The sequence below is a fragment of the Myotis brandtii genome, unplaced genomic scaffold (assembly GCF_000412655.1).
Source record: "Myotis brandtii unplaced genomic scaffold, ASM41265v1 scaffold115, whole genome shotgun sequence".
Classification (NCBI taxonomy): domain Eukaryota; kingdom Metazoa; phylum Chordata; class Mammalia; order Chiroptera; family Vespertilionidae; genus Myotis; species Myotis brandtii.
The window spans coordinates 20,967,154-20,981,100 of record NW_005353967.1 but is presented as its reverse complement, the minus strand read 5'-3'; the positions used below and the strand labels follow the sequence as shown (position 1 = coordinate 20,981,100).

The window sequence follows — 13,947 nt, the reverse complement described above, 5'->3', positions numbered from 1 at the left end:
GTGCATAGTGGCCCACATTTAGAAGGGCCCACACTTGTTTTAATGCTCAGCTGTACCGGTCTTGAAATTCTTTATAATTTTTTAAACAAGGGGACCTGCATTTTCTATTGCACTGGGCCCTACAAAGGATGCAGCCAGTCCTGGCAACAGGACATACATCTATAAAAAAGTGCAGAACTCCAAAAAGTAAGAATAGATCTTTTGAAAAAAGACAACAGGACACAGGGAATGGTGAGATGAATATGCTCAGCTGTACCGGTCTTGAAATTCTTTATAATTTTTTAAACAAGGGGACCTGCATTTTCTATTGCACTGGGCCCTACAAAGGATGCAGCCAGTCCTGGCAACAGGACATACATCTATAAAAAAGTGCAGAACTCCAAAAAGTAAGAACAGATCTTTTGAAAAAAGACAACAGGACACAGGGAATGGGGAGATGAATAAGAACTAAGATAAGCGGATTTCTGATTGCACAGAGAATGAAAAGATGATGAGGGCCCATACGAGAAACACTACATGCAGCCAACATTTTGACCTTAGACTTGTGAATGCTATCACTAACTCAGGTGAGATAGCCTGTTTCCTACTATGCCCTGACTAACCAAGAAATAGAGAAAGACCAAGAAACTGAGACAGTCTTTCTAAGAATGGCAGAGAGCAGAGTAGTGATTCTTAACTCTATTTCTGTTTTCATACCATTCACATGTATAGTACATTTCCATCAATAACACCTCTCTTTTTGGAGTGCCTGTCTCTGGGAGGAGGCCACTCAGAGTCCCCAACGGGACAGGTATATTTTGAAGAAGTCCCTGGCTGTTCTCATTCCACCTACCTGCACCCAATTGAGAATCATTGTAATAAAATGTTTACATGATATTAACTTTCTGGGTTTAGAAACAGAAATCAATTTGTGATTCCTGTCTGAAGTTACAATTTTAGCTTGTCAGATAGACATTGGAAATAGCCCATATTCTGTGCCTTTCTTATAAGTTCATTCAATAAATAGATAAGCTATTTAAACAGAGCTGAGTGTTCTCACAAATCCTGAAAGAGGCTACAGATAGCAGGGTACAGATGTGACATTAACTTAATTCCTGGTAATCAATATCTCGCTACAAATTTAATCCAATTCTCAACACAGAGATAAATGCTTCCTCTGACTAGATTATATCATTGCAGTAAGGCTCTAGTTTCTGCAATTCTGTGGAAGAAATCACATATCCCTCAATGCCAACTGCTAGACAAGTAAGAATCTACCCACAGATTGCTAATTTGACCAATGCGCATCGCCCTGCTATTGTATCTGTCAGATGAATGCAGGTGGGCACAGATGTGAGAAGATGGAAAGAAATGGGTGTGCTACAGATGGAGACGGGGTCAAGAGGCAATAAGAAAATTAAGTAATTCAAGTTTCCCAAGACCTTGTTCTTTTTGAAGTGAATGTAGAATTAGAGGCAATAGCAGGGCAAAGAAAGCAGTAATTTGGTAGTGGACAAATCTGAGCCTCATTCTCAGTAACTGAGAACCGGGGCAAGGCCCTCCACCACTCTGGGTCCCACACTTGCTTCAGAATCTATAAGATGGAGAAAGATGGTCCCCATTATCCTTTTCCTTGGTGATGGAATGAACAATGGGTCATCGTGCAGATCTGAGAAAAGATTACCCTGTGAAAGCGAAAGTGGTCAAGCCACAGTGGACAAGAAGAGATGGACTTTCTATAAAGAAGCCAGCCAAAGGAATAGGAAATAGTGGAGGGTGAGGGCACTGAGGAGGTTCAGGGGCCCATTGCTAAAATGTAGGCGTGTCTCAGGAAGTCTTCTCTGTGTCAACTGACACTCCAGCTATGAGTGGTCACAGTAAATCTGAGGTCACATACTGGTGGCTCAGCCAAATGTGGTCGGTCCACAGAAGTATTTAGTTCGGACAGTATTTTTTTAAAAAGTAAGAATTCACTTCCACAATTTAAAACCAGAATATTTCATATAAATATTCAGATTCCTGGATTTTTTTAAAGAAAGAAAGAAAACAGATCTGATAGCCCTAGTTTGTCTTGTGTGGCAAAACTCAGGGGGGGCTGATCAGGGGCTACCCCTTTACCCGGGGATCAGCTCTCTAGCCCCTGCTGCAGTTACTTGTCTGGCCCTGAAATGGATGAAACTGTAAGGGGATCAAGGAGCCATTAAGCAATGTGAGTGAATCCAAGAAGTGAACAAGGACAATCAACCATATTGTACCTTTGCCAAGGAGAGACAGTAATAGAGGAGATTTGTAATACTTATTATAATATTTTTTTAAAAAGAATTTAAAAAAATTAAAAAAAAAGAAGAGCAGCACAAAGTAAGAGAACTTGGCAGTGGAACACAGTCAGGAAAGAAGGTGCCCAGCCAGCTGGAACAAGGACCTGGGTCTGCTTGGGAGCCGTATCAAAGACATCTGATGAGCAAAAGAGGTGCGCCACATGCTCTAGCTTGTTATGGAGCAAGTTCCCAGGGAGGGAAGGCAATGGCCACCTGACATGAGCAACTATCTAGTCCAGTGGTTCCCCACCTCGGCTCCATATTACTATCACCTGGAGAACTTAAAAAATCCTGATGCCCAGCACGTATCCAGACCAATCAACTCAGAATCTCTGGGAGTGGGGCCAAGCATCAGTATTTTTTAAAACAGGTCCAGGGCCAATTCACATCAAGCTGAGATCTACTATTGACTACACAGATCTGAGTGGTTTGATAGAAGAAAAAACTTTACAAGTACCAAGTAATCACCAATAGAGAACTCACTATTTCTCTAAGCAATTGTAAACTATGCCATTAATTTTCCTTTAAATGCATTCAACCATTCCTCTATGTTGTTAATTTACTTTGACTTTCATAGAATGGTGAAAGCTATAATCTGCTCACAGATAATCAAGAGTTGCTTGTCATACCTCCACTGCCATTATTTGTACTGCCATAAAAATAACCCACCTCACACTTCCATATTTCATTTTAGATCATATCATAAGCTCTATAATAAATCCTAGAGCTTCAGGTGTATAGTGAGTGCCATGATGTGCCCTGATGTGTGTATTCATTAGATTGCTTTTCTATTCATAGCGTAACTATATCCAAATGGCACCTGCAGATTCCCTACATCAGCAGCCATCTGAAATGCATGCATTTCAGCTTCTGCTTTAATGCAGAACTCATTTAGTTTCTATTTTAAAGCAGATGCTTGAAAATACATTGCAATCAGTGTGGTGGCACCCAAGACCCGTCCATTGTCCTTTATCTCAATCTTGTATAGAGTTAAAGCTCCCACCACAGAAAAGGGCTCTTATTTTACGGACGGATGGTCATTGGTCCACCCCATCTCCACTCCCAAACAAACAAAATTTCCTGTAGCTGCAGTGATTCCAAGAAAGATCTGGACTCGTAAGCAGATTTACCAGGAAGCCAATAAGGCTCAAGCTTCAGGGCCTCTCAATGTGTGGGGGCCTCTTCTAAGCCCTAGGACAGTGGTTGGCAAACTCATTAGTCAACAGAGCCAAACATCAACAGTACAACGATTGAAATTTCTTTTGAGAGCCAAATTTTTTAAACTTAAACTATATAGGTAGGTACATTGTTATTAACTTAATTAGGGTACTCCTAAGGCTTAGGAAGAGCCACACTCAAGGGGCCAAAGAACCGCATGTGGCTTGCGAGCCGCAGTTTGCCGACCACGGCCCTAGGAGGTACCCTAAATGTTTGTATTTGAAATTTTATATTCTTTCCCTTGACGCAAAATATATAAGAGTTAGACCCCACAGATTTTGGATCCATCCATAAGTGAGCCTAATGTAACTTGGCTGCCAATCAGAAGGCAAACACTAAATAAACTGTTAAATTTTTACAATATGACGTTAACAATCATTGGTTTAGGGTTGCAATCCTACCCACAGAATTAGGCTTTCCTTCCTTGCCAACAGAGATATTATTGTTGATTTACAAGCAAAGGTGGAAGGAAGAGGCCCATCTTTCTTTGGAAAGGGCAGGCTCTAGGCCCTAGAAATCAGGGATGAAAACCCAGGCTTTTCCAGTGTGTGTGGAAATTAGGCACAGCCCTGGGGCAGGGCTGGACCATCCTATGAAAATCCCAGGTCATCTTCCACAAATAAAACCAGCTTTCTGTGCCTTCAGGGCCTGCCATGAGCATCTTGTCTGGCCTCTTTGCAAAGAAAATTTTCTGTCCATGCTCTTGCTAAATTTGAAAGTCCTTTAATGTAGTAAGAAAAAAACACACCAAAAAACCTTCCAAGAAATAATTAAAGAGAAATGGCTTAACATGCAAATGTCTGGAGTGAATATTTGAAAGCTTGATCCTGAGTTGATAGTTCTAACCCAGAGTTGCCAGGTTCCTGTGGCATTTGATGGGGGTAGCAGTCGGGAGATGGAGATGGGAGAGGATTAAGTCGGGAGGGAACCTAAAGAGGAGCCTGAAACATGGAAAGCCACTCTGCACTGCAGACTGCATGGCTTGGCCGGTGGTACCTTGCTTCCTGCTATGGGCCAGGACACAGCAGAGCTGCACCACCAGGTGGGCCCATATTGCAGCCATACACGCAGACAGGAGACCTGCAAAGACTGACTGAAGTCTGAGGTGTTCACTTCTTTACACAACCTTCCCTCCTGCTTGCCTTTGCAGCTCTTCAGGTTCTAGAGACCACTCAGGTCAGCAGGGCCTCTGGTTCAGAAAGTGGAGACAAAGTCCAGCCTGGGAGTTACCCATTACCTAGCACCCCTTCCTCTGAACACCTGTCCGTCTGTGTCTAGCCCTTCCCCGGGTAGCATTATGCTGTCCCTGGCTAGCCAATAAGTCCAGATTATCTCCGCACGTTCCCATTTTTGCTCTGAACCAACTTTTCTCAGCAACCGATGAACCTGAGCTCTTCTGCTAAGCTCTCCCGGGGCAGGTGGACTCCCCTGCAGGGCCAGTGCCACTGAGTGGCTAAGCCCCAGGAACACAGTGGTCTGCATTCCAAAAGAAAGCCCCTCTGTCTTACCATCATCTGCCACTGAAAATGGACCAATGTGCAATTTGCTGTCTTTATAGTGAGGCCACAGACCCTGCCAAATCCAGTCCTTCCTTTTATTTCTAAAATTGAACCATCTGGCTTCAGACGACATTATAGGAACATCACCTGCATCTAGCCACACTGGCTGGTTCAGTCAGCAGTCTGCCCCTCCTCAGCCAGATGACTGAAGTGCACTTTCTTCCTAAGGCCACTTCAGCTGTGGGAAGGAATAGAAAGAAAGGCGGCAGAAGCCACATGTTCAGATAGTGAGGAAGACTTGGCTCTTTTGGTTGCTTTATCCTCTGGTCCACTATGCCAGGAAAAGCCAAAGTCAGAAAGCCATTCTTGGAAACTTATTCAAATGTTGCTGCAATTTTAGGTGAAAAAGAAGAAGAAGAAGAAGAAGAAGAAGAAGCTTCTCCTCCAGCAAATGGGGAAATGGACTCACCCCGAATTAACTTAAAACTATTTTCCTCACTGCCTGGCCAACCTAACTCAGTGGTTGAGCATCAACCTATGAACCGAAGTCACAGTTCAATTCCTGGTCAGGGCACATGCCTGGGTTGCGGGCTTGATCCCCAGTGTGAGGTGTGCAGGAGACAGCCAATCAATGATTCTCTATCATCAATGATCTTTCCATCTCTTTCTCCCTTCCTCTCTGAAATCAATCATCATATATAATAAAAGCATAATATGCAAATCGACCAAACAGCCAAACAGCAGAACGACCATCCGGGACCACGTTATGACACCCACTGGCACCAAGCCAGCCAAGGAGGGTGCAATGCGATTGGTCAGGGGCCAGGTCATCGCCCCATGATCCCTCCGCAGAGTGAGGCCCAGGCCACTGACAGGAGGGCTGCAGCAGATGGGTGGGGCCTCCCTCTGCGAGGGAAGCCCGGGTCCTGGGTGCCGGCAGCCGGAGGAAAGTCCAGGTCCTGGGTCCTGGGTGCCAGAGGGAAGCCGGTGCTGGCAGCGGGTGGGGGTGAGGGTGGGGGGAGAGAGAAGAAAGGCTTACTCTTGCATTAATTTCGTGCATTGGGCCTCAGGTAAAAATAACTATTTCCCTCACAAACCATATTTAAATTATGAAACCTGTGAGGAAGCTCTGAACTTCACTTTTTCCAAAGACAGACCACTTGTGAGAACATAGCCAGGAGAGGGTCTTAGCAAATCACAGTTGATAACTAACTCTACTGAAAGCATAGTGAGCCTTTCTTTATTCACCAAGAAATGTTCATTACTATAGAATATAATCAACAATGGAAGTCAGCTGGATTGACAAAATATCAATATCATTACCATTATGGGCTGTTTTGTGTTATGCTGATGGTACTTTGAGGGGAAGGTTTTGGAAATGTTTAGGACAGAAATCACCAAACACCCCAATTTGCCTGACCACATCCAATGCAGTGGGTGTGGCAAAAATACTGAAGAAGTAAAACGTGGTCAATCTGCAAATATTTTCATTCAGATGAAATACATATCATTACTACAGTAGTTCATGTTCATTACAGAACATCTTTCTTTGTTCTTACTTCATTGTAGAAAAAAATTCACAGATAGTAGCTACGAGTTACTATTGTTGAATATAGGTTCACAGGCTTTGGAAATGGCCTCCTTTGTGGCAGGTGAACAACGGTTCTTCATCAATCACTGATCTACAAAGGATGACAATCGGCACCCATTGGGTTAGTTTAGGTGCAGCCATTCACAGCAACAAGGCTGTTGAAACCACATACAGAATTATTTGAACACAATGTTCTCCTTGCATGTGAAAGAAGAGGACAGAGACCATGAATATGCTTTTCATCTATTAAAATACTGTGCTTTTAATTATTCCTGCTTTACCCTGAAAATTAACTAATAGCAACTCAGAAAGCATTGAGGAGCTACTGGATATAAATTATGAGTCAGTTGAAGCAATAGTTCCCTCCTCCTTCCCCCTCCACAGACTTCCCTCCCACCTTGCAGATGCCTTTAGCATTGCACTCAACTAAAAGGGAAATACTAGTACATGTTTTCGGTAATATGGCTAAAAAGGTTATAGAACTCCATAAAACATGGGGAAACAACACATCCTTCTCTGATACAGAAATTCTCAAAAGTGTCACCCATAGACCACCTGTGTGAGACTCACCTCAGGTGTTTATTTAACAGTCTCACCCCAGACACACTGACTTAGAATGGCTGCTGGGGATATGCATTCTCTTCTTAAATATTATTTTTCTTTTCTATTTTTTTTATTGATTTTAGAGAGGAAGGAAGAGGGAGAGAGAGATAGAAACATCAATGATGAGAGAGTGTCATTGATTGGCTGCCTCCTGCATGCCTCCTACTGGGGATCGAGCCCGCAACCCGTGCATGTGCCCTAACCAGGAATCAAACCGTGACCTCCTGGTTCATAGGTCGATGCTCAGTCACTGAGCCACACTGGCCAGGCCAATATTATTTTTCAATTATAGCTGACAAACAATATCATATTAGCTTCAGGTGTACAACATAGTGATTAGACATTTATATACTTTACAAAGTGATCATCCTGATAAGTCTAGTACCCATTTGGTGCCATACATAGTTATTACAATATGGGAATCTGCATTCTTAACAAGTATATAACAAGATTGACAGGCAAAGATCAATGATTTAATATGAATTGCCTTGTGTCTGTACTTAGCTGCTGGCCCCTACTCACCCGGTGGACTCCCGTGTCCTGCTGCAGCTGTGGCAATTGCAAAGGCAGAAGCAGGCGAAACAGAGCAGTGGGAGCTGTCAGCCATCTGTCCTGGTTATTGAAAAAGAATGGAAATGGCATGGTGAGGCAGAAGGATAATATTCTATAATAAAATTCTCATTTCATTCCTGTAATGAATGAATAATTGGGCCAAATGCTCTATATTTTCCTTATTAATAGGCAAATAATAAGATTCTACATCAGCAAGTCCACTCTACATGTATACTCAAGAGAAATGAAGACATATGTCGACACAAAAACTTACACATGACTATCCAAAGCAGCATTATTCGTAATGGCCAAAAAGTAGAAACAACCAAATGTCTATCAACTGATGAAGGGGTAAACCAACTGTGGTATATCCATACAATGGAATATCATTTAGCCACAAAAAGGAATGAAGTACATACATACTGCAACATGAACGAATCTTAGAAACATTATGCTACATGAAAGTCACATATTATATGATTCCATTTATATAATAGGTAAATCCATAGAGGCAGAAAATAGATTAATAGTTGCCAGGGAATGGAGGGAAATAAAAATGAGGAGTGACTAATGGGTACAGGGTTTCTTTTGGGGGGTGATGAAAATGTTCTGAAATAAGATAGTGGGTATGGCTGCACAACATTATGAATATATTAAAAACCACTAAATTGTACTTTAAAAGTGTGAACTTTATGGTATATAAAGTATATCTCAATCTGAAAAGCATTTTTTAAATATTCTACATCATGTTGCCAACATAATTTTCTTCTCAAAACACCTTTAAAGGTAGGAATGCATTCTAAAATTTTAAAAAAAATGCACTCAGCACCATTCTGCAGTCCCTCTCCCTCCTCAGATGTTTTACACACAGCATTTGATAATGTTGATGCCAACATCACTGTTTTCCCCCCTCAGGCTTTTAGTGAAAATAGGTCACTGTGATTGTGACCTGAAGGGTTTTTAATAGTTTGCCCCTAAGTTCTACAGTCATGCTTAAAATAAATAAGAGGGGACGCAGAGAGCTGGTTAATGTACCTACACACAAGGACACAGAAAAGCTCTACCCTCTCAGCAGTAGCCTTAAAACATGTGTGGGAACAAGGTAGCAAGTGGTCAGATGAACAGTTAAAATTTCAGATACACAGTGAGAAAATGTGTGATACTGTTCCCATTTGGATCCTCCATAATATAGATTTCTGCTTCCTTCCTATGTTCCTATGTCACTATGACTTAGTCATATCAAGGAAAAAGCAAAAGACAGTTAATCCACAAACAGAATGCAGATTTCCAAAAAAAAAGTTTATATAAATTAAAAATTTTATATGAATATAAACATATGAAAAGAGAGTCCTACCCAAGTGAATAGCATCTAATTCTTGCCTTGGTAGAGTTTGCTTCCATGGGCTTTGGCCCCAAACTCAAGGGGGTCTGTCCCACGTGCAATGGTCAAAAAAGTCACCAAGGCCTGGATTGACCAAGGCTCTAAGAATGGTAAAGAGATTTGGCTAATTATATAATAGTCTTACGACAAGCCAGGAAAGTCTGGTTTGTCACCTTCATTTACCAGAACCATCTAAGACCCATAATTGACCAGCAGCCTGAAATCAGTCTCGAGGTCTACCATCCATCAGGGCAAATCAAATAACAGCCTGACCCAGGCTGGCTGGGCTTGGAGCTGATGGCAGTGATGACAGCTTCCAGCACTTGGCTGAGGCTATAAATGAAATGATGGTTTGGAGCCATGCACTCTCCTCTATCTTTTGCTAAACTGCCCTACTTGAAGCACAAGTACTGAAGCCAAAACTATGTCTTTACATTTTACTTCAGTTACTTGAGTAGAATCTGGTTTCATAATTGTATATTTCCCCCATCCAACTTGAAATAATTGAGGAGAGAAGGGAACATTTCAAAATAACTGTTATTTGGCTATATTATTTGAGCAATGGGGAAAATGAAGAGAGAAAAGATTTTTATCTTCTGTTCTGATGGTTTTTCCTCCAATTAGAGGACATTTGGCATGTTCTAAAATGAATGAATGGGTAATACTTTCCAATTTTCATAACTATAGAAAATATACTGGTTTCTTCCACTAGCAATAATGATTAGGGTCCCTTGCAGCTATGCCTTTTTTTTAGATGAAACACTGTTCTTCATAAGCTTAGCCCAAAAATTGTGGTGTCCCAGATGAGCCTATTTGATACACACTTATGGTAAGGTATCAGAGTCTGGGAACATTTTGGTAAAATAAGATTCTGAAATTCTTGTTTTAAACAGATTCTTCAACTGGCAATCAGCGAGTACAGGCCCGCTGATTCCCATCACTCCACACAAAGTGCAATGCAATAATGGGTCACATAAATATTGGTGAAACTAATGGCATATTCTCTAACCATTTATTTTTCCACTACCGGGTTCAATAGTGATACTATTTGCATCCAAATGATTTTCATATCTGAGATAGTAAGGCAAACAAAAGACCTAGAAGCTAGAAATCATCTTTCACTTCTTCTTTCCGAGTCCCTTTCTGACTCTCACCTCCAGGCTGGCGATAGCGCAGGTGCCGAGGCGTTGAGGGCGACCTGCCAGGTGAAAGTTCCGTGGCGTCCACCGCAGGGGAGCTCTCCACTGCTGCTCGCTCCACGGGGGCGGACTCCAGGACTGCTGCTTTAAAACATCGCGAATTTTAACAAGCAGGCGGTACAGTCAGAAGCTTCTTGTCAGTATCATGCATAGAGAACACAAAAGTTTGTTATGGAGAATAAGCATTCGCCTACATTTTCAGAGGGGTTTCATCTGAAATTGAGTCCTTCCTCCTGCAGCATGCTGATGACACTAAATCTAAGTGTAGAACTTCCCCACCCATGTCTTGCTGACCCTGCTGAGCCTGACTGACTCCAGGTAGCCCCATCTGTCCAACACAACAGCAGATGTTTAAAACAACAGGGGATGGGGAGCCGGTCTCCTGCCCTCCAGAATGTTTCCGCCTACTTCAAATGGGGAAAGAGGAACTTTTGCAGAGCATAAATCAGTCTGGGATCAAAATTGGGACTTCACGAGTTCTTGGCTAGGGCTGCCCCTCTAAGCCAACTGAAGTTTGCATCTCTACCAATGTGGCTCCTGAGGACTCCTAAGGATCTAGAGCTGCGCTGTGCAAACTGGTAGCACTAGCCAAATACGGTCACGTAGACCTGAATTAAAATTAAAGTTAATTTAAAATGTTTCTGGTCCTCAGTGGCACTAGCCACATTTGAAGTGCTCAGTAGCCACATGTGGCCAGTGGCTGCACTCCTGGACAGCATAGACAGAGAGCATTTCCATCCTCTCAGAAGTTCTAGTGGAGAGCCCAGACATAGAACTACAGATCAGCAGGAGGCAAGAGGAGAGTTTTACAATGAACAGTTGGGAGGTTTTGAGATAATTTGAGCCTCTTCACTGCGCTGACATCCCATGAATAAAAGACACATCATTCTAGGGTCACACCGAGGCTATTACTGATGTTTCCATGTGGCTTATTAGTCAGGTACAACTGCAACATTGTGTGAGTTCTTTCAAGGAAATACACTACAAAAATTTCATAAATTTCTAACAATTCTTTCATTTATTTTTCCTTGGGCTTTCATTAACCAATAAAAGCTGTGTCACCTCCACTGATTTCACATGACCCCTGTCAGCAGAAATACTCTCAATAACTCCCTTTGCCATTCCATTCAAGATTTCGTCTATAAATTTTACAAAACTCCTAATGACTTTATACAAAGCCATTTTCACACTTGCATGTGATTTACTCCCTTAGAAATATGTCCACAATTTTGCCTTTTTGAAACACACAAAGGCCAGGGGAGGGAAATGGTTAGCATCTTTCCTTGAATGGCATAATTATAGCAAAGCTGGCAATGATGCAGGATGCAGACCAAAAAAAACCCAGTGCTTAGCTGTTAGTTTTATTATTTTCTAAATAACTCCCTCAAAATTCAGTAACGGAAGGCATCTGCTCTGCAAGAACAAGCAGAATATCAAATACATGTCCTTGTTCTGATCCAACCATTCATTCCTCTGAGGCAAATGAGAAAATTGAGTCAGCAATTACATTGAGCCCCCAAAACTTCCCAGTGAGAGAGCTGGACAGGCCCCGAATGTCCACGGGAAGAACAGGAAAGCTAAGAATAACAGTGTCAGCAGATCGACATCTATAAAGAGAAGAAACCGTGCCAGCATGGTGGGGGCAAAGAAGCATTTCCTTCTGGCCTGTTCACTTTGAATCAAGTTCCATGCAAACAGCTTTGTCTACAGGACGAGTGGGAGAGCTGGTTCCAAACAAATGCTAAAATTGGGAGCACTTTCAGCCCACAGGCAGGCAATTTTCAAACCAAGAACACAGAAACAGACACCAGTGATGAAGGCCCTTCAGTGATGCTCGGGGTAGGTTGCACAGCCGAGGCCCAAGTGAATGCTGACTGGGCGAGGGACCCCATTCAGTGAGCCCCTGCCCTGGGCTCTCTCTTCTTGCCGGCCATTGCTTTGATCTTTATTGAGACTCCACCATCGGATGGAGTCTGGATGTGAGCTGGGCTGATATTTGTGCTTTTTAGAAGAATGCAGGGTAAAAGAAGGTGGGGCTGCCTGCTAGCAAGAAAGGAGAGCATGAATGAATGCTGGGTTAGCCCGGAACAGATCGAAGGCCTGGGTTCACAGCTCACAGTTTCACTCATTTCTAGAGATATTTTCTATTTCTCTTATTTCCCTCCTTGTCATTTGAAGTTCTCTTGCTAGGAATTATGGCAAGGCCAGCATTATAATTGCAATGACAATAAAACTGGACAAAGGTCACTAGCATTTTTCAAAGAGTGCACCCTGAAACTGTATAGCTGGACGGCAGTGAGAGAGACCCCTGCCTCAGTATGGGCCTAATGGGGGAGCTGGCATTATGCAATGAGGCTGTGTAGTGCTGTATCCTGAAGTAAAAAGCAGAAAATGTATAAACAGTTGGCACAGGATTCTTATTCAAGTTTGCCAACTGTTTTAAGTGTTAACAATATGCAAAGCACAAGCAAACATCTTTCAAATTAAAGGCAGATCAGCGTCTCCCTTTTCTTTGCCAATTGGAATTTTCAAGACTAGACAGTAGAGTTAGCACAGCAGCGCTCTTGACTTCTACAGCCGTTGCACGCACACGTGAACACATGCGCACACCCACACTCGCACATACCCACACATGCACACACACCTACTCTGAGCTTGTCTGACTGATGCTGAAGTAGTGTTTCGTCCCTGACTTTCCTAGAACTATTTATGACCCAATTTAACCATATGCCAATGCAAAATAAAATTAAAACTAAGTCTGTAATTCCTTTGTTTCAGCATTCAGAAAAAACGACAAAGAGCCCCCTGACCCCCAGAATTACTTCCAAGCTTCCTACTCACAGTGTTTTCTTGATAAGGACCCACAGGATAAATTATTCTCAAGTCTCAGTAGAAAAAAGATGTGCCCGCACACCAATCTATCTTAGGTTTCAACAGGAATCATGTAACTGATTACATTCAGAACCAAAATCAGGGCAACTCTGGGAACTGCAGAGGACCACACAGTATTCATTTGTTCACTAACCATACACTTAGCCTCCCACAGTTTTTTTTCATTGCCTGATTTCCTTGTTTATTTTATTTTATTTTATTTTTTATTTTTTTAGCTCTTGAAGACAATCTTTTTCAATGTGTAGATTATTGCTACATAGTTGTTTAATTATTTTGCTGGCATGAATTCTCTGTACACTTGTTCATATACATTTTAATAAAGGCAAATTTTCAGAGAAAAGATAACATAAAATGAATAAGTAGCTTCTAGATCCCTTCCTATGAGAAGGGTAAATGAGGAGCTCCTTGGGGAAATGACATTTGCTAAAACTGTGTTGTCCAAAACAGTGACTATTTAAAGTTAAATTAATTAAAATTCAATAGAAGTATCAATTAAGTTGCTGTGTTACACTAGCAACTTTTTAAAAAATCTTTATTGTTATTTTATTTTTAATCCAGTTGTATCAAATGCCTGTTAGAACAGTCACCTTAAATATTTTTAAGAACAGAATGGGAAGTAAATATATTAAAAGTCACCAGAAGACAGCTACAGAAACGGGGGTCAGGGGGTGTGGGAATAAAGATGCATAGAAGTGGCCAAGAACAAAGTGCTTAA

At 41.9% G+C, this 13,947-nt stretch overlaps 1 protein-coding gene across 1 annotated transcript in view; it reads right to left on the bottom strand.

Annotated features, from left to right (window-relative positions):
• The window catches only part of RASGRF2 (Ras protein-specific guanine nucleotide-releasing factor 2), a 137,866-nt gene that overhangs the window by 69,026 nt on the left and 54,893 nt on the right, over window positions 1-13,947 (bottom strand). Inside the window, exons 15-16 of the mRNA XM_014550194.1 lie at window positions 10,296-10,424; window positions 7,731-7,820 (exon numbers count right to left, since the gene is read on the bottom strand). Coding sequence (XP_014405680.1) covers window positions 7,731-7,820; window positions 10,296-10,424 — 219 coding nt within the window. The remainder of the gene's footprint in view (window positions 1-7,730; window positions 7,821-10,295; window positions 10,425-13,947) is intronic.